General features: G+C 39.3%; 1 protein-coding gene across 2 annotated transcripts; it reads left to right on the top strand.

Moving 5' to 3' along the window:
• The first annotated feature begins 775 nt into the window (after positions 1–775).
• Positions 776–13,954, top strand: HMG20A (high mobility group 20A). Of its 2 annotated transcripts, none has more exons than XM_008938795.1 (8): positions 776–865; positions 2,936–3,083; positions 4,460–4,672; positions 7,194–7,326; positions 7,710–7,741; positions 12,022–12,097; positions 12,953–13,168; positions 13,809–13,954. In XM_008938795.1, the coding sequence occupies exons 1-8, from the start codon at positions 777–779 to the stop codon at positions 13,943–13,945; spliced, it is 1,044 nt and encodes a 347-aa protein (XP_008937043.1). In that variant the 5' UTR covers position 776; the 3' UTR covers positions 13,946–13,954. The 2 variants fall into 2 exon arrangements, with proteins under 2 accessions (XP_008937043.1, XP_008937042.1); XM_008938794.1 differs by having other exon boundaries at positions 4,457–4,672.
• The last annotated feature ends 6,855 nt before the right edge of the window (positions 13,955–20,809 follow it).

Raw genomic sequence — 20,809 nt, 5'->3', positions numbered from 1 at the left:
GGTTTTTTTTCCCTACAACAGTTTTGTATTTTAGTAAGAAAAGGCTTGTATAAATATAGTTATTCTTTGGATTTCTTACCTCACATTAGATTCCCATGGCAGGCTACAAGATATGAAAGAAACTAATTCTATCTTGGGAAGAATTTGTGCTGAATGAGAAGTATGTTGTGCCTTAAACTGCTTGATTCTGAAATGGCTATGGGAGCAGAAGCTTAAAATAATCTGGCTAACAGTGCTGGGTTCTCCTAGCAATAACACTCAACTAGATGCACAGATACATTGTGCAAATGTGGGCAAGGAATTTCCAAATATAATCTTAATTTGAAACTTTGAGGGTGGTTTAATTTCAGTTGCCTTTTGAGGTCAACACAAACATCTCTGTTTTGTGTTGCACAAAACACCATGCACAGTGGAGGATGAGGAGGAAAGTGGATCAGAAGTGGGATCTATGTACCTATGTGCTGAGTATGAGTGACAAATTCTCCCAAGGGGAGAAAACAGAAATCTACAGTGTGATTTCCAGCAATGCTGTAACATGGGCACAGGGCTCAGTTAAGTGGAAAACTGAAGCGCCATTTATTGATTGGTTTTTCTCTGACCTTAAGCACAGCTGCCTGTAGGACCTGTCCTGAGGCCAACAAGCTATGGACTATCCAGTTGGTTTATAGGATAAAAAAAAAAAACTGTGGTATGTTGTGATGCTTAAGCTGAAGTACTGCCAAGGGGAAACAGTGAGATAATTAACTTGCCTTTTTTCTTTTTTTTTAGCCAGAGTTATGGAGAACTTGGTGGCTGGCTCCAACCTTCCTCCACTTTTTACAGATGAAGATGGATCTAAAGAAGGTAGTGAAATTACTGTTACTGGGTAAGTAACTACTTTTTTTAACCTTTTAGCTGATTGATGCTATCTGTAGACTAGCCAAGAAAACTGTTACAGTGGGAAAAGGGCATTCTAAGTAATCTAAAAATGCAAACAAATAACAAAAACAAGTCCCACAACACTCCTTTGGCCTTGACAGAACATCAGAGGAGTCTATTTAGAAGAAACCAGGACTCTTCCGAACTGATGGGAATGATCACAAACATCTTTAACATCTTTAAAAGATTGCTTCCCCAGGATTTTAGTCTTCAAGACAGATTTAGACAGTGTGATGGGGGTAGAAAGTGAGGGTGTATCTGTTGGCTACGGTGGTCCTAAGTAAATTATTTTTATTAAAGACATACTGTTCATCACTGATCTCTGAAAATCAGGGAGAAACTTAGGGCTTTCATTGTTGTCAGCCTGACTCAGCCTTTTATAGGCTGAAATGAGGGCCTCTTTTAAAATCACAATGACAAAATAAGTTGTCTTTTACGAATACACAGGATTCTTGCTATGTTTTGATATTTGATGTTTCTTTTCTGTTTTGTGAAGCACAAAATAATAAAATTCAGACTGTGCAGGCAGGTTAAGTCCTGTAAAAAAGGAATATGGACACATTTACTTCAAGCAGGTCTGAAGTTCAACTTCACTTTTCTGTGACTTCAAACTTGCTAGTGCCAAGTGAGGTATACATTCACATTAGGTTTGTGTTTAAGAGGTAGTGATGTGCTGAATGAGCTTTCATCAGCTTTCACTGCAAATGGCACATTGAGGTTTTTCTGTGGAGCTCAGAAAGTTGCCCTGCTATGGGGTAGCAGTTAGGAAAGCTGAAATGTTCTTCAAACCATGACAGTGATTCTAAGAAATTGTATTGTTACATTGTCTTTTTGACACATACCAAATGTAATTAACTTACTGGAGTGTGTATGCTTTGTTCCCTTTCTCCATCTCTGAATGTTAGTAATACGAGCTTGATCTGATATCTGAAACTCAGGCATGGATCTCTCCAGACCTCATGTCTTTACCAGTAATTATGCCACAACTGACGATTGTAGTGAGTAAAGAGAATATGCTGTTCTCTCTGTTTAAGGATAAATTCTCCTGTAGGCATTCAACTAACAATTCTGTTAATATATCTCAATTTTCTATAGCTGTATTCTGCATTAACACGATCAATTACTTTGAATATTTAAAACTTGGTTTGAGTGTAAGCAGCTGTAGGTAAGAACATAGTAGACTTAGAGCATATGCTGCTATTAATAGTAATTTCCATGAATATAACTGAGCAAGGCCAAGTAATCTTTAGCCTGGTTCAAGAAGGGATTACAATCTGAGTCCCAAAATCTGGTATTGCCCACCTACTGCACTGGTGAGAGTGACTATGGAGTTGCTGCCCCCAAACATGCTCATCTCTGACTACCTACCTTCAGAAACACTCTGTGTGCTTCCTTTATTTTGGCTTCCAGACAGCTTGCCTTTTCTTAGAGTAAGGTGGATTGATACAGCTGTTGCAGCAGAATTACAGAGTGACCATTCAGGAGCCTGTTGGGAGCTAGTCGTGTTTGTGCTTTAAAAACCCACATGTATCAACAGGAGACTGTGTTGAAGGAGTTCAGTGCAAAATCATACACAACCACAAACCTTTAAGTGTATTTGTGGAGAGATATATTAAATGCATCCAGAAAGGTATATACTGGTTGAAGATGAAACCATTAATTGCAAATTCCTTATGGTATTTTTGGAGAAGTGTTGATTGATGCTTTCTAGTTTCTCATCCAGATATTTACTTGCTTGATGGTTCTTTGTATAATCAAAAGCTTCACTAAAAACAAAACAAAATAACACTTCAAAAATCAAACTCTTTGATCAAAAAGTCCATAGTAACTACGTTAGTTATACCAGTTGCTTGGAGAACAGCCACTTCTTCAAAAAATTACTGTTTTTTTTTTTTTCCTGCTGCTACAAGAACTGAATATATTTGCAACATTTTTGCATGTTTTAGAAGATTAGGCAGGAAGTGATATAGCAATATGATGATTAAATTTTTTCTTTTGCTGTTATGTGCCCTTTCAGATTAGCTCATTCCGAGAGTTCATTCAGTGGTGGAACTTCACAGCCTGCCAATAACCCAGATGTAGTGGAGGATTTGTCACAGGTTCAGCAACTGCAAAATGAGTCCTCTAATACCGCTGAAAACACTGAGCAGAAGCCCGAGGAGGAGGTGAGATGAGATAGAAGTGACTTCTCAATGAAGAAAAACATGGAGTTTTGTCATGCTAATTTGTCTTATCTACTCAGATTTTTCTGGATAAGATCACAAATTTTCATCCATTTGCCATTTTCATCTTTTTGATTCTCTCTAATTTTCTCCTGTGTTGCACAACTGCACACAGGTAGGCATGGAAGCTGGCAGTCATAATGTCCAGAGAACAGCACACCTGTCTCCAGCTTAGTCAGCGGGGCCCACAGGCTGGTACTGCACTCAGTCTTTTTCTGAAGACTGAATGTTCACATACCACAATTTTATCTCTTGTGATTCAGGAACAAGAGACCATCCTACTCTTCTGGGAGTAACTGGTGTCTTTGAAAGCATTATGCGTACTACTTCAGACTATATCTTGTGTACCATCCTGTGCTGGTTTTGGTGACAAAATCTTGAAGGATCCAAAGTTTGACAAGAAAGTGGTTTGGGCTTTGTTGATAGATGTGTTTGATATTCTCCTTGTAGTTTGTCTTCAGCTGTGAGGTCCATGTTTAATTAAGGAAGTAGTAAAATTCCAGAAAGGAAACCAGAACTAACGTGATGGCAGGAACATGTTGGTCAGGGGAGGGATTAGAAGTACTGAAATAGTTGTGTGTAAATAGCACAAGAAAATAGTGTTGTCCAGAGGTTGCTGCTGTAGGAGTAGTATAAAGTTAAGAGGATGAGAGGTAATTATGCTATTCCTGTGAGCTCACAGTGTACCACAGGCAAATCTTACAATTTTCCCTCTGGAGTCTGCTCCTCTTTTGGAGGTAAATGGTGAGAAAGAAAGCCTGTAGCCTAGATCAGAACAGAAAAGCCTAGATATCATCCTCCTTTCACCCACGTTTTAGGCACAAAAAGTGAAAGATCTGGAAGAAGCAAAATAACTAGTTAACATTTGTTAACTAGTATGCAAAATCTCTCCAAATGCAATACTGAGGCAAATGACAGGGAGAGAGGGTATGTAAGGATGAGAATACCTTTTTTAAAAATCCCAAACTACTAGCCAAAAAAAAAAAAAAAAGTTTGTGATCGTATTTGCTAGGATGATAATTTCATGGGCTATCAGTCTTCATGGTTTTACAATCAGCAGTTGATGCAAATGTTACTTCATTGTCCCTGTGGACCAGGAGATACTGCAAACAACTTTTCACAATGAGACTTCTTTAGCTTAGTTTAGACAAAAGTCAGGATTGCTGTGAAGCAAGGTTTACAACTTATGTCCATGGAAAGGATGTATTGCAGCAATATACTCCTGATGAAAATGTTTGAGATGTGAATATTTTTTCCTTCCAGAAGTGGTAATTCTTTTCCTTCAATCTGAATTTTCTTCCATTTTCGTTTTGCAGCAGCAAAGAACTAAACGAGGAGGCTGGGCCAAAGGGAGAAAGAGGAAGAAACCCCTTAGGGACACCAATGCCCCCAAATCCCCCCTCACAGGGTATGTGCGGTTCATGAATGAGCGTAGGGAGCAGCTTCGAGCGAAGAGGCCTGAAGTCCCTTTCCCAGAGATCACCAGGATGCTGGGCAATGAGTGGAGTAAACTGCCTCCTGAGGAGAAACGGGTACCATTAAACTCCCTTTTCCTTGTTGGATTATGATTACTGTTCAATGGGAATATTGTTGTTTAGTGAGGAAGTTAATGTCAGCTTTTGATTGAACTTGTGTTTAGGAATATATTTCAAAATAAGGGGCACAGGTCTTCCAGAGGTCAAATAATGAACTCTGGTAGGGCATCTCATCCAGATGTGACTTCAGGAGAACTGTATCCTCTCTATAGTGCAAGAGTATACTCAAAACAGGGGGATTGCTCTAGGGAGATAACTCACAGTTAGCACAGTTTATCTGTATGTAACTCTGTTGCATCTAACTGGGATACATATGAGACCTACTGGTTTCCAAGGCCAAAGCCACTGAAAGGATGGGGTAGGCATTTATTTGCTGTTGGTGAGGAGAACTCAGCAGGATTTCAGAGCTGTTTGCAGGATATGCAGTTCTATTTATTTTACAAACTTATCAATGTATATAAACATCTGGTGTCTTAGAGTAAAGCAAGCAGACCTGAAAGGACAGGTTGCTGAAGGAGGTGTTTAACATGAATAAATTTTTAGGTAGTGTTTTAAAGTATTGCTACATTAGCTTGTTACTGCTAATGGGTGTCTTACCACTCCTACTGATGGTGAATGGGAGACGAAATCAAAGTGGAGCTAAATCACAGTGTAACTTGATGCTATCGTATGAATTTATCAGCACATTTAAAATTTTGAAAGGACAAAGTAATACTTAGAAATTTTTGTGATGGTTGGGTGAAAAATGGGACAATGCATAAAAGTTTCTTTGTTGCTCTTTACAAAGCTTGGAATACAAGTTCTGCAGAGATGACATGAAGTGGTGCATAGGCACAGCATTTTAACTGTCATGGCAAATGTGTGCCAAAGCAAGGCAGCTGATTTGTTAATTCATCTGTGGTGAGCATGATGTTGCTGTCTGCTGGGAGAGAGAGGAAAGAGAAGATGTTCTGCCCCATCTACTCTTTGCCTTTAACGTGTTCTTATTATGTCCAAGACCGATTTTTAACACAGGGGAAAGGAGATTGAGTTCAAATCTCTGTGCTGCTTTTTAAATCCCCAGGGAATCTGCCCTTTGAGTAAAGCTGTGAGTTTCTAACCTATGGTGGGTCAGGGGAAGCCTCCTGAGCAGTTCGTTCCTTTCAGTTTCTCCTGCACTTTAGTCAAGGCCACTGCTGCTTTCAGAACCCGTGTCTCTAATATGACAGCTCAAAATTTTCCTCAAAGCTGAGTCATCTTTATTTTGGTTAGATAACAACTATGAAGTCATTCTCCTGAACCAAGCAGTGGAGTCATGGTATACTAGTGCTATGCCAGGTTACTGTCCCCTAATCCAGGGGAATTATTTATTGTTATTCCCTTTGTGGGGAGATAACTAATGAAGTGTATAGATCTGAGCTAGAAAACCTAAAACATCTATTTACAGGTCATGCAGCAGAACTCATCCTTCTTTATTCAAAACACTAGCTGAGGAGGAAAAATTTGTGGTGTTGTAAAAAACAGTTAAAACACCATTACTGTGTTCTTCTCAGGAGCATGTTGCTGGAGATGGAAAAGAATTGATGTTTTATGGAGGGATACATGTCCAAAAGCAATGCAAACCCAGTATCACTATCTAGAACATTAACGGAGTCCTCAGCAGGGTCAAAACAGTGCTGCAAATGCATGGAATTTATAACTGTTACATGCATTGTTGTGATGACTTGAGGAAAATAAAAGGTATAGCGGGTGACTTAAGGATTGCTCTGATTTAATACTTCCATTGAATTTTAAGGTCATTGGGGGAAAAATTGGGAAGGCAAAGTTTTCCTTAAAAGGATCCTATTAGTGAGTGTTGCAACTGCTCCTTAAATGTCTCCCTGGTTCCCCTGCAGAATTATCCTGTTAAGCTCATTCTGTTACACAGATGTGTGAGAAATGTTTTTCAGGCTAGGAAAAAAATAAATGAATTTTAATCTAAATGCAGATAGTTTAAATGGGTATAAACTGGGCTCTTATCTTTGTGCTCCGCTTTTCCAATAGCCATGATGTTTTGTTCGCCTGTTTTGATGGGTGAAGTGTCTAGCTGAAGAAAGGTAGTGCTTTTTGTCTGTGGGGCATGAAAATGGGAATGGATTGAAACCCTGTGGTTACAGATCTGAACCTTAAAGCAGAATCTGTGAAGGTATTCTTGTTTGGTAGCATTAAGTCCTGGCCACAGAAAGGCACTTCTTACAGATACGGTCTCTAATGTGTAGGTAATATTTAGCTGAGTAGCTTAGTAGCAGGTTGGGTCTAGGTCTAACAAAAAAATATTAACAGAATAGTGATTTTGGAAAAAAAAAAAAAATACCAGAATACAGTATTTTTATCCAGAAAACTGATGTCTCTGCATCTCACATACATTCTCATTGTCTCTTCACTCCTTTCCTGTTTACATAGGTGAAATGGATCTGCACTTCATGTGACAAGTTGTTTTTCTTCCCTTCCTCCTGAAGGGGAGGAAACTCCCTGAAACTCTTGGACTTTTTTGTTTCAGCGATACCTTGATGAAGCAGATAGAGATAAGGAGCGTTATATGCGGGAGCTGGAGCAGTATCAGAAGACTGAAGCCTACAAAGTCTTTAGCAGGAAAGCACAGGACAGACAAAAAGGCAAATCACACAGACAAGGTATTGAATGGGACAGAAGGATGTGCCTAGTGAGAACAGCAGAAGCTTCCCAACTAGTCATTTAGCCTGACACTCATTTAAAGCCTTGGATTTAAAGGCTTGTTGAAAAGTGAATGTGTTCTTTCTATGGCATTTGCATCAGCTTTGTGTTAAAGGGATTAGCTCTGTCTAAATTTAACTGTATCTAGATTGTATTGGAAGCTATGCATTAAAAATATCAAAGTTAGACACAGCTTCTGTGTGATTTTTTGGAAAGCTGCACAAATTCTCCATCTGTAACTGTTGTGTAGTTATGGTTGTGTAACTGCTTTAATTTTGGTTCTTGTTTTCTGAAATCTTATATATTTGGGGAGATTTCTTACTTTTTTTTTTTCCTTTTTCAGATGGAGCAAGACAGCCGGCCCATGACCATGAGGTAAACCTCTTCATTCTACCCTTATGTCACTGGGTAGATTTTCAGATGGTGGAGGCTCCTAGTGAAGTCAAGAAAAAAAAGTTTATGCCAGTTGAAGACTCTAATCAGAGGTTTAGACTATGAATTCTTCCTCTTTCAGTGCAGTTTTTGATCAAAAGTTAGAAAGAACTGAGTACTCTTATGCTCACATTAGTATGAGGAAAACTAAATTTACTAAGTCTTGGGCAGGTGTGAGTAATCTAGGATAAAGTAGGAGTGTAGGGTGTGCTTAAAACAGATCTGGTTTGTAATGTTATATAAAGTCAACATAATCGAGCCTTTAAGTATCTGGTGCATTAGAGGCTCACCTTGCAAAATTTTTACCTTGAAATTTTTAAGAGCAGAGAATTTTAATCATTTGGTAAGTAAACGTCAAGGTAAAACTAAGAAACAATCTGAGACCCAGATAAACCTTCCAAGCTAGCATCTTTAGGTTGCTGTTTTGAGCTACTAATCCTCTGCAGCAACATGAATGCTTGTGTCTTCCTTGTGAAGAAAATGGGTAACGTAACCAAATCACTGGGAGATCCCTGACTTAAACCTCCTCTTGGCCACCACCTCCCCCTGCATATGTAAATATTGGCAAAGAGTGCTGAGGTCTGGAGATAAGAGGCCTATGCTTCAACTGAGGCATATCAAAAATCTTGTGCATCCTGGCTGACTGATATCTTTCACTTTGAAGTGCTGAAACTTTTTCCAGTTGTATTACCTAGGGCCACAGAGCTTCTTTCATGGTTAACAATAAATTGCAAAGAAAAAGCAGTGAAAAATCTTGCTTATACCAGCCTCTTCACTCATAAGCAATAGGCCTTTCTGAAAGATCTGTTTTTCTTTGTGAGGTGTTTTTGCCTTGGGAAAGCAATCAAGTTGCTTTTTAATGTGTTGATTACAGTAGTGACAAGGCTGTGCACTGCTGAGAGGCAACTTCTGGTCTTGTCTACTTTAAGGAAAATAAGTTTCACTTCCAGTAAAATGCTTTGGTAGCATGTTTTTGATATACCTTTTTATTAACCCTTAGAGGGAGTACTTGCAGTAAGAATCATCTTTACGTGATCCCCAGGATTTCTGCTTCCACAGTCACTGAATCGGTTTGTCCTTAATTATACAAAAACAGATTACTGAAGGCTTCAGGTTCTAGGTTGACTGTGATGTTTATGTAAACTTTAAATTATATACAGGTGGCAAACTACAAATTCGGAGTCTTGCCTCTGAACCTTCTAATCCAAGCTGTTGCTGAAATCTCACATCACAAATGCAGTAGGAGTCCTGCATACCCTGTGGGGCTTTCAAGCTTCATCAGATTGTGATTACATAGTTGAACTAGCAACATAGTTGCTATTGTATTTGTGATTAGTAGGTATGATCTGATAAAATTATTTCTTGAGAGAATATAAGAACATAAGGTCAAAGAAACTTCCTTCTCCCTTTGCTCCACCTAGGTGTTCATGATTTAGTTTCTGTGTATTGGTGTTGAACAAATTTTAAATATTATGTATATGCAATGAACAATTCAAATACTAATTATAATACAAAATAACAGAAGGATGAGACTTGTGAAGGTGAGAAGAAACATTTAATAGGCAGATATAGCCATGAAAAAGACACTGCCTCAATGAGCTCATATATGGGCATGAAATAGAACATTTTTCTTCCTCCAAATCCTAGTTTCATACATATAAGATGTAGCAATATACACTAAAACTAATAACTGTCAGCAGCAGTGACCAAACTGTTGTTAGTTGTTCTCCATTGTTCTGTTACTGCTTTGTTCTTCAAGCTGTTTGATTTGGCGTAGGTCTAGCTTCATGCAGGCAGTGACACATCTTACTGGCAAGATTTCAAAGCTTTACCCACATGTCGGGGAGATTAGGCATTGTCTGATGGTAACTACATCTTTGAAGACAGGGAAATCATTGCTGTAGTGTGAGCACACAAGAAGAAAACTCTGAGAAAATTTTTTTAAACAAAGTTGTATATTATATCTGTTCCTTACATTATCTGCATCTGACTGTAGAAGGAATGTGCTTAACACTCCCCCAGCCTTAGCTTTTTCTTTACCATACTTCACCACGTCTCTAAGAAGCTTCCTCCCACTTGTTCCAGAACCTCCAAAGATCAACCTCAGTTTTAATCACTAGATGAGAATAGTATTATTTGCTGAAACTCTAGGTGCATCTCAGTCTTACTGAAGGCAAATGACCAAAACAATAGTTTTAGTTCTCTTTTGATTTGAGGGATGACAAAATGATAGACAACGAGAACAAACCTAGAAATTAGTTTCTAGCCACCTAGGGAATGTTCAGACAAAAATGAGTGCATTATTCGCACTTCCTTGTGTGACTTCCTGTTTCCAAATACATACTCTAGAGACTTTTCCCTATAGTAGCAAGTATCAAAACTTCAGTGCAAAGCACATGTGGTAATGAACCTCTAGTGACACTCTGTCTCTCACAGCTGGGAAGGTTTGTTCCCCCTCCGTGTAGTCCTTCCTGCCTGTTTCTAATGTGTCTTCAGTTGACTCAGGCCAAGTGAGCTTTGAGTTGTCACTCAGCAAATACAGAGCTCTCCAGCTGGGCTTCTACCAGACAGTAAAACTCAGCTATCTTTTACTTTAAAAACAAGCAATTGACAGTCACCTCAGGTAAAGGTAGTATCTGAAATTCCATTTAGTCTTGTCTGTCTTGGTTGACTGCCAAATGTCATTCAGCTCACCCCACCTCGCCCCTTTATGTGGCTGACATGGGTACGATACTCCGAACTCAGGTGCTGGAATTCCTTTGTCAGCTGTTAAACATTTATGCTTTGTCTTGGGCACCAAATCAGGTTTGACACTACATAATTTTGTAGAATGAGTTCATGGTCCATTATCAACCACGATGCTTGAGGGGTTTGAAAAGCTTTTTTTCTCCATGGACATTCTCTCATGCTTAGCTTTGTTTCTACGTTAAGTAATGGGTTGATTGTAGTTGTTGCAGTCTCTATCAAACCAAATTTGCATTGGCTTTGTCAATAGCAATGCAGGCTTTAAGGTAAGAATTAATTTCTGTTGATTTTGACATGCAGAAAAATTTGACTGAAGTCTATTACGTTAGTTTTTGTGGTCAAGTTAAGATTTTTATTTTTTTTTTTACTTGGATCAGAAGATGTTCTATAACTTAATCTTTTTCTTAAAAAGCCTGTTATAGTCACAAACCATAAATTGATGTCAAATCCTCTGCACCTGGGGTGCTCTCTTAGATTTTAATAGCTTCAAGTTCACATAGTTCAGTTCAGCAAGTTCATCAGAAATTAGGTGAAGAGTTCTGAAAGTTTACAGGAAGCCTCTATTAGCTTTATCTTAAGAAGCCAAACTTCTCTTGTGACTTAAGTGAGAAAAAATGTGCAGTGCTTGTGTTTGCAGTATGCAGGAGACAGCAGTGCAGCTCCTTGAAGCCTTCACTTTAATGCACACCTGCCCAAGCCAGGGTGAACGGTGGCTTTCTATCAGCAAAATGTGCCTGTATCTTTATCCTTGCAAGATACTGCATATTCTCTAAGCAGGTTTCCCCCACGGTCTCCTACAAATTGTGTTTATACACTTTCTTTTCAGTAGTGGCAGCATCTATCAATATGTTTCAAGAAAAAATGTGGCTTGCTTGAAGCACTGTGCAGCTCCCATCTCTTTGGGAGCCAAAACGCACATCGCTTCTAGCTTGGAACAGATATGTGGAATTGGTACATACACTGTGGAAAAGTTGCTCATTTTTCCTTTAGTTGTTCTTTTTCCTGTTTAGTGGGTTTTTGTTTATTTTTTTCTCTTTTTTGATTTGTTAGTGAAAGACAAAGAACCATGAAATTTACTGAGCATGGTGCTTGCTTTGTCTCCTGTTTGTTGATATTCCTGTATAGACTATTTCAGAATGTGTCACTTGGTTGATGGTGGAATACTTTCCAGTGGAAAATATAAATGAATTCAGGTAGGTTTAAAACTGAATGTTGCTCATATATAATGTCATTAGGGTGAAAGGGTATATTTTAATATGTTCCAGGATATTTCTTGATGATGGTATTTGGCCTTTTACTAAATCTGTATCTGAAAAAGCCGAGACCTACCCTTTGATCTTTCTTGGGAGGAGCTGGAAGTGTCTTCCAGCCAGCTGGCTCAGGTCTCAGTCTCCCTTCTCTTTCTATTTTCTTGATGAAAACAATTTCATGAATTCCTGAAAACAAACAGTATTTAGCTGGGTATTATTCTTTTGTAGAAAGAAGCAGATACAAAGGAGAGATCAGTTTTTGATATTCCAATCTTCACAGAAGAGTTCCTGAATCATAGTAAAGGTAAGTTACTTTTGCAGGGCCCCCCTCTTTGCTTTTCCAAAGTTTTTGCCAGGTGCTGTCTAGCTGAAGAGTCCTTGCGCTCTCTCATCTTGGCTCAAGTAATGACTTTGGTATTGTTGGTCAGTGTTTCCAATGTTACCTTACTGATGTATGAACACAGCTGCAACAGCAGGTTTTTTTGGCTTTATCTTCCAAAACCCGTCCTGTTTGGAAAACATTTCTGATGTTTAAGCTCCGCTTGCTATTATTCCAGTCAGTCCAAGCTGGATCTGCTGTTCTATAGGATTAAGGGATACCCAAGATACAGCATGATGAAGAGTCAGGGTGGTTAGCACTATATTTTTTTAAATTCACCACCACCACCCCAGGTATGTGGAAGATTTCACTGATACATATTCTGTTTGGGTTTTGTAGCTGCATGTCCCAAGAGTTGAGGATTCTTTGGGAGATTTCCCAGAGACTTTCTTTTTTGGACAGACTTCAAATTCAGATACTTGTCCTGATAATCCATAGAAATGTATTTTTGTGTCTTGTCTGTAGCCCTTGTATCACTGCTGTTAAGCTGCATGCTGAATGCACTTGAAATCAGCCTTGCAGTCTTCCTTCTTAATCAGTTCCCCTGCTCACTTCCATTCTAATGCTTTGAATGTCTTCTAATTTGTTTGTTGCTCTAGAAATTGTCTATTTAAGTACTACTGCAGGCAGTATTGGCCAATCCATGATGCTTTTTCATCCGTAACCCAAAACTCTGCACTATTTGCAGTCATCAGTTGAGTGCTCCAGAACATTCGGGTTCATTGCTGACCAGTGAAAGATGCAGTTTGGTGTAGTTTTTTGACTACGTGCTATTTGCAGCCCGTGAAGCGGAGCTGCGGCAGCTGCGCAAGTCCAACATGGAATTTGAGGAGAGGAATGCTGCTCTGCAGAAACACGTGGAGAGTATGCGCACCGCCGTGGAGAAGCTGGAGGTGGATGTGATACAGGAGCGGAGCCGCAACACGGTGCTGCAACAGCACCTGGAGACCTTACGCCAGGCACTCACCACCAGCTTTGCTGGAGTCCCACTACCAGGTAAGACTTCTTTTCCCTCACGACTGTCTGACACATTAAAATTTAACTTCCGATGTTTGTGATGTTGTGAATTTACAACACGTGGCCTGCTGTTGTAGGTTTGTGGTCTTGGCTGTCTCTGAGCTTTTGTTGTGTTAGATACTGAAATTTTGAAATGCATGCAGAGGGAGGCTCAGGGTCAGTGCTTTATTTCAACATGGGATTTTTTTGTTACTCTTCCTGATAAAGTGAGACACATTCAGTCCTTGCTCTCCTTTATGTTGTGAAGATGTTACTAAATAAAAAAGACAGGACCTGCAGGTTCCTTCTTTAAAAGAAAGGCTGCATCTTTATTGTCAGAGCCAAGGAATCCACTCAGATACTATGAGTGCCCTGCTGGAAGACTTTGTAATAATTGACTCTGGGACCCAAATCAAAGAAAACCATGCTTCATTAGTCCTAATAGCCTTGGAACTACTCTGTTTGTGGCATTAGGAGGACATCATTTTACAGAACCTGTCACAAGAGGTGATGTGTTGCAAGATCACCTCCTATAGCAGCTTGGATGTTGGCACAAATTGCCCTTAGTGTGGTCTTAACTGTTTGGAATTGCTACAGTCATCTAAATACCCTGTGGCTCATTTTGCTATGTTAACTATAGGTAGTGGAGAAACGCCCACGATGGAAACTATTGATTCCTACATGAACAGGCTGCACAGTATTATTATGGCTAACCCCCAGGAGAATGAGAACCTCATTGCCACAGTCCGAGACGTGGTGAACAGACTTGAACGCTAGTGACTGGGTAAGTGTGTACTCTTGGGCTGCTTTTGCTTGGTGTCTACCCTGTACTTCTGGCACTTGTTCTGATCCTGAGTCTTGTGCTGATTGCCATATTTCACAATCAAAAAGTTCTCTTCCTCAGAGCCACAGGAGTAGGTTGACTTAATGAAAGTCAAGTGGGGTTGGAAATATCCAACAGCATTAAAGGGTTTTGAAGTTCTCTATAGCGCCAGGGTCTGTTGTGTAAAGACACAAATAGCTGTTTGTCCCATTATTCATTGCGTTTGTGAGGTGAATAAGAGTACTGACAGAATAGTACAAAAAATAAAGGAAAATTATTTGCATTTTAGTAACAGGGCGAATAACTTAGAATGTTTCTTTCCTGAGTGAAGTAAATCTGGAAAATTCTACATAAATTGCAGTCTGATGGTTGCAGAGAAATTTTGTCTTTAGATTACAAGTGAACTGAAAATACCCTACAACTACGTGCTCTGTAGCACCTGTAGTCAGGCTTTTCTAGTTGTGAAAACTGAATAGTGTGCTTCATTACCCATAAATGAAGCATGGCAGCACTGTTCAGGGTATGCATAGCATTTGCTAGACTAGTGATCATGTGGCTTATGCATAGATTATTACTGAGCTCATGGTTCTGATTTTTTTTTTTTCTGTTTAGCAGCTTACAAAACTAATACAGAACTGAGTGGAAAAACAAATCAACAAAGCTATACCAGTCTTTCTGCATTACTGTGCTGCTTTGCATTTCCCACACCACTTCTCCCCCATGATGCACAGCACTAGACAGCCACTGGGAGTTTGCCTACTTCTACTTTAACTATGTACATACCTACATTCTTCAGGCACTTATTATGTAGAGATGTACTGTACATGGCTTGAATAGTGTTTAGAAATGCAAATAAAGCTGCTTTGTGCCATCTGTAAATATGAAGACAGGAGCTTTTCATCCTTTCCGATTCTGACCTGTTGTGATACAGTTAATTACACGTTCCCCATTATAGTGTGGCTTAAGCTACAAGATCATTGTCCTTCCAGAGGGTAGCCGGATGGAACGGACTATAGTTCTAAGAGATGACTGAGCTCCCAGCAGAATAAAGAAGTGCCTTTACTGCTGCTATTTATGAAGGGAACAGCTTGTCGATCCAGGTCTGGGATTTTTCAGTAGCTCATCAACCTCCTCATTTTCATATACTGTTTTCAATTAGCACTCAAGCTCAGGAAGAGAACTGGGGAACAGGGGGAGGTTTTGCAGAATGTGTGAGAGGGAAAGCAGTTTCTCGTCAGTCCCTTATTAGGAGGGTGTGCCAGGCCCTGAAACAGATGTTTCTCCTTTAAGCACCTTGCCAGCAAAATCATATCTCAAGGATGCTAAACTCTAGACTTTGGGTTTGGTGTTGGGCAGATTCATATTTACTAAAAGATGGACAACTTCTGTGTTCCTAAAAATGCAAATAGCTTTTTCTTGGACAAACTGGGTTCAGCTAAAATAATTCTTGCTGTAGAATTCTTTCTTCCACTTCATAGTTGAAAAATAGGACTCTATTCCCTTCTTCTCCCTCCCACCAATCACCTTACCCTTTTTCAGCAGCAAGACAATGCGAAGCAATTAAAAATGTGATTAATAATCACCTAGTGATTAATATTCACCTAGTTTTGTTATATAAAGACATGCATGTAACTGGATATAATGATGAAGTAATTCAAAGGGCTATTAATTACACTGATGTTCACATGGCAGTGATTATGTTTTGTGACAGAATCTTAAAAAGGAGAAGGCTGGGCTTTATGGGATGCAAACCTAGAAAAAAAGGAAGCTTTGGATGGACAAGTTCAGCTGGCATCTGATAAACTTTATATCAGCAAACCGTCACCTTTGTTGTCCCTTTGTCAACATGCATGTGAAGTATATTAGTTCTCCTAAATGTGATCTCTCTATCAGCCAAATGGTCTGTTTGAGGCTGAGACACATTACAAACCAATTTTGTCAAAAAATCTGTTTATTGTGATACTCTTGAAACCCACTGTACTTCACAGAGCGGAATTGGGTTTTGATGGCTTAGGATACTGTATTTAGTGACTCTCTGACTATACTAGTGAATGTGTTTTCTATACTGCATCGTAAAGAGAACTTTGTGCAAATGGTATATAGGAAGAAGAGGAAATTTTGTTAAATAACACTCTGTTCTTTGGATGAAAACAGCAATTCAGTTACAGTTCTGTCTCTATAGGGTTCTTTGCTATACTTCCTAGTACTGTGTTGTCAGATGACTCATCCAAAAAATAATGTCACAGTGCTGATTTAATCCTGACAGATTGTAGTCTTCTAATATTTGTTTTTCTGTTTCGTCTGCAGGTCTCGTGACCCGGGGATGCTTTACAAAAATTTTTTTTGGCCAGTGTGGAATAACAAGCCATGAGGGGAAGTCTAGGGGTGGGAGGCAGAATTGCAGGTTTGTCCTGGTCACTGCCGTTTGTGGTTTGTCACTGAGACAAACAGATCAATGCATTAAAAGGTCTTGAGAAGCCACGGACACCACCCACTAAACATTTGGAACTGTTCTCTGTGTAAACATTTAAGAGCATGCAACTTTTGTGCAATCTTCAGTTTCTGATTAATTTTGCAGGGTGTGAGGGTGCATATGTTCAGTGGACTGGTTGGCTGTGGAGGTGAAATCTTGCCGTTCGTGGAATGAAGTCTGCCTGTGTGTTGCAGTAATAACTTTGATGTGTTCTATTGTCTGCTATGTCTCTTTTGTTTTCATTTTTATCACGTGGGATTACCTTCCTTCAGTTCAGTTTTCTTCTTTTGACCTTGATAGCAGCACTTGTGTTCTCTGCTATAACAGGCCACCTTTCTTGGTGCACTCTTTTGTCCTACTCTGCCTGCTGTGTTTGTATGAGCTTTTCTTAAGCAGAATCCTGTTACTTTTGTGTTAGCCTGCGACTTCCACAACATGAGTTTGCCCCTGCTAGAGATCAACTGTGGCTGATGCTTTGTCACTTGAGTCTGCTGTGAGACGGACTTCCTCTCTCCCCCTCTCTTCAAGCATCTCTCTTGCATGTAGCATCCTGCTCTTCTGTGAAGGTCTCCTGTTACTTCTTGAATATGTTTGGTGGAGCATTTTACTACCACAAAGGTCAGTGGTAATCAACATAGAAAGTGAAATGTTAGTTATTCTCAGCAGGGAAAATAGGAATCTCTATTTTAGACTAAAACCACAAAGCTTGTCCATCCTCTGCTGTGTTTCTCAGTCTGATCTAACATTACTGCCTTTTTTTTTTTTCTTTTGAGAGAATGATTTCATGGTGAGAGCAGTATTCTATAAAGAGAAATGGGCAAGGGGATTGCACTTTTTTTTCTGCCCTCCTGAAATCACAGTGCTGGGTAGCAATATGCCTGGAAGCAGCACATGTATTTTTGCATGAATTGTTAGAGCAGAGAAGACTGTTAGCAGCTAGGTCCACATAGCAGCCCACGGAATTGTACATTACAACCCGTAAGTGCTTTCACCTTTTGTACAGGTGAAGTACAGCCTGCAGAGCCTATAGCATTTAGTGTATTATGTTCCAGTGTGACCTCAATGACCTTTTACTTACATCAAGTAGAACTCCACATACTAGTCTGTAATCTTGCTGCACCTCCTGTCAAAGATGAAGGCCCCCACTGTCTGCATTGACTTTTATGCAAATAATTTTCTGCCCTTTGGTTTCTGTCAAAATGTTAATTCAGACTTTGTCTGAGCACTTGTTGGACACCTCTGGGCTTTATGGTAGCAGTTGAAATGCTCTTTCTTCCACATGACAATCTCCTCTCTGCTCCTTAAGAAACCTTTAAGATTTCCCTGTTATGAGTTGGAGATTACTTTCATTACTGGAGTGCATTGCAGTTGGCATCACTTTAATGTAGCTGTAACACAAGTATTTGAAAATGGAAAAGCAGTTTCTTCTTTTTCCACGTGGTACACATGGACTTCATGCTTGCCTGAAGCCATCTACAGGTCAACACCTTGTATGTCAGGTCTCAGCTTACTTGGTGGGCTTATTGCTGTAGCCAAGCAGCAAGGATTTCTCTGTAAATTCAAGTCTTCCTTTGGGGAGGAAACTCCTTTCTCTTGTCTTTGGTCTCATGTTCAAGTCTTCACAAAAAGTAACCTCAATTTGCTGCCTTGACCTCCCATTTTCCTTAGCAAGAATGAGAGCAGAAGATATTGGCACGAACTTTTTTATTGGATTCTATAACAAATATTGTGCAGGGGAAGAAATGCTACAGGTTAATAATGTCTCCAGAAGAAGGACAGATACATTCATTTCCTGTGTGTATCTTGTTTTTGTAGAATTGATGATAGATGACTTTAACTGAAGGGGCCAAAATGCACTGCGTAGCCAAAAGTTGATTTACAAAATTCTGAAGTTACATTCTGTGGCATCTTACCTAACACCTGGACTTGTATCCCATAAAGACTGCAGAAGTTGCTGTGTAACTTTGTAGTAGGATGCAGTTCCAGGTTGTGATGCACACATACCGTAAACAAGGTACGGGTGGCTGTAGGCTGCCCCTGCTTACATAAATCTGTGGCATGCTGCTAATATGTCCTTCTGCTGAGTAGTGTGCAAGTGTTATGGGATAGGAAATTTAAGGTGATATTATTAGCTGGGGTCTGACAAATCCCTTGCTTTTTCCCCACAGGGAAGGAGGGGAGGTGATATACCCATCTTAAAGCATCTGGGGGAAGACCAAGTTCTTGCTCACCCATGATGTGAGAAATAATGTTTTGTCTCATTAAGAAGCTTCTTATTTACATTGATTAACCCTATAAAAATGGATTCTCTTTCCAGTGTTTTCTGAGTGTCACTTCAGTTTACATTTTTCAGTGTTGACTGATTAAAAGAAAAGTAAAAAACCAAGTGGGTGTCAAGGAGAAGAGCAAGATAAAATGCTTTTGTCACTTAGAGAAATGTTAAGTGTATGAAAGCAGAATCCATTTGCTGGATTGATGTGTTTGGAATTGTTGAGATGCCAAGTTTTCTGTACAATGTTTTTGTAATTAAACTTTGGAGTTCCGTTGTTTTTAAGAAGTTGATGTGCTTGTTTGACACTTGCTTCATTAAAATTGTTCAACATTGAATCCATTCTGATTCAATTTTAACTGCATATTCATGAAAAAAATATTATTAGCATTGCTGTCTTGTCTGATAGATTTTTGGCAACTCCATGTTAATCTTGAAAAGGAAATAGTGTGCCCCTTCCCTCTCTCTATCCGAAGTGTATCTTCGTTTGTAAAAGCTAACGGAAGTAGTTACTTCTAATGATGGAAACTTCAGGTATCTTTGGTTATAGCTAATTGTTTTCAGAGCAATTCCTGTCGCCTGTTCCTCAACCTGAGTAACTTCAAAAATGTTGCAAGTCTCTCACCTTTAAGCCCTTTTTTGATGTCCTTGTCGTCCTTTATCCTCCCTAATTTCCCACCACCATATTTATTTTCTCTTCCTACAAGAACCTTCTGTATCATACCTGTTACCCCCCTTCTTGGTTTTCTTTTCTCCTACTAGATTTTTTTATCATGTATCTTCCCTTTTGCTTGCTGAGTATGGTGTTAAACTGTGACCTCATGAAATTTGTACTTTGGGTGTAGGTGGTCTGTGAAGGAGTTTGGAGGACTTCTGCCTGCACTGGTGCTCTTTCTGAGGTCACAGTGCTGTAAGCCATCATGTCTGGTTGCCTACTCTTCTGGTCACATCTCATTATTATGACTGATTTTGCCAAATTAATGTCTGACTTTTCTTTGTACCAACAGGATACTATCTGGGACAGACTTCACATTTAGATTTACAATGCTTTGGGGATTTGGTAAAACCAATTATGAAAAGATAAAGATATAACTAATAGAAGGAATATAGGGAAGTCTCGTATAGGAGAATAACTGCTATGAGTAGTCCAAAGTTGGAGAATCAAAATAATAAAGTAACAAAACAGATGCACATCTGAAGGAAAAAATAGGAGTAAAGCAGCAGTATGTTCATTTTAAGACAAAGATCTAGCTCCTTTCTAGCTTGTGGTGCTGTACATGGATGGCAGCAGGAGAACCTGGTCATCAGTCATGTGCAATTGAAGACAATGTCCTGTAATGCTTCCCCTGGTTTTTCCTGTTTCTTACCCCTAGTTTACTCTGCTGCTGGTCCGTTGGACTGATGATTAATCACCATTTAAGGGAAGTTAAGGGACTTCGAGGGCTTTGGGTGCTTTTAAGAGGAAAAGTTCACTTCCTCTTTCTTCAGGCAGATTCCTGTTGATAATGTATTTGGCATCTGAAATTACATCTTTTTTCAATCTTTCGCATCAGTTCAGTTGTCTCCCTCAGAGTCAAGAGTATGCTCAGGCTTATCTCTTGCTTCTAGCACAGATTTTTTTTTCTGCTTATGAACCACAAATAGTTTTGCTTTTTTTTTTTCCTCATTGCTTGTAGTATTGAGGGAGTTTAAAACTTTTTTAACTTTAATTTCTAAAATATATTTATGATTTGCCATCTTAACTGAAAAGCTCTGGATTTTATGTTGTACCATTTTGCTATGTGGCAAAGTATCCACAGACCCTAGGTAATACGAAGGGTAACATTTATATAAACTTATTTATGAGTTACATTAATAAACCTGTAATTCTTATGCTGTGGGTTTTTGTTTGCATCATTTAATGTGTAGACACTGGTGGTTTGTGTGACTGAAGATAAAATTTGTGTTTGTGTGGGTTTGCAGCTTATGACTATTATTACTGGCATGGACACCTGAGCAATGCAAGTTTTTGGGTATTTGTACTAAAGAAATGACAAGCAAATGCAGCTAGGATATTTCTAAGCACAATTTTGGAGG

Source organism: Merops nubicus, unplaced genomic scaffold, assembly GCF_000691845.1.
Source record: "Merops nubicus isolate BGI_N331 unplaced genomic scaffold, ASM69184v1 scaffold17484, whole genome shotgun sequence".
Classification (NCBI taxonomy): domain Eukaryota; kingdom Metazoa; phylum Chordata; class Aves; order Coraciiformes; family Meropidae; genus Merops; species Merops nubicus.
This window is presented reverse-complemented; position numbering and strand designations above follow the sequence as displayed.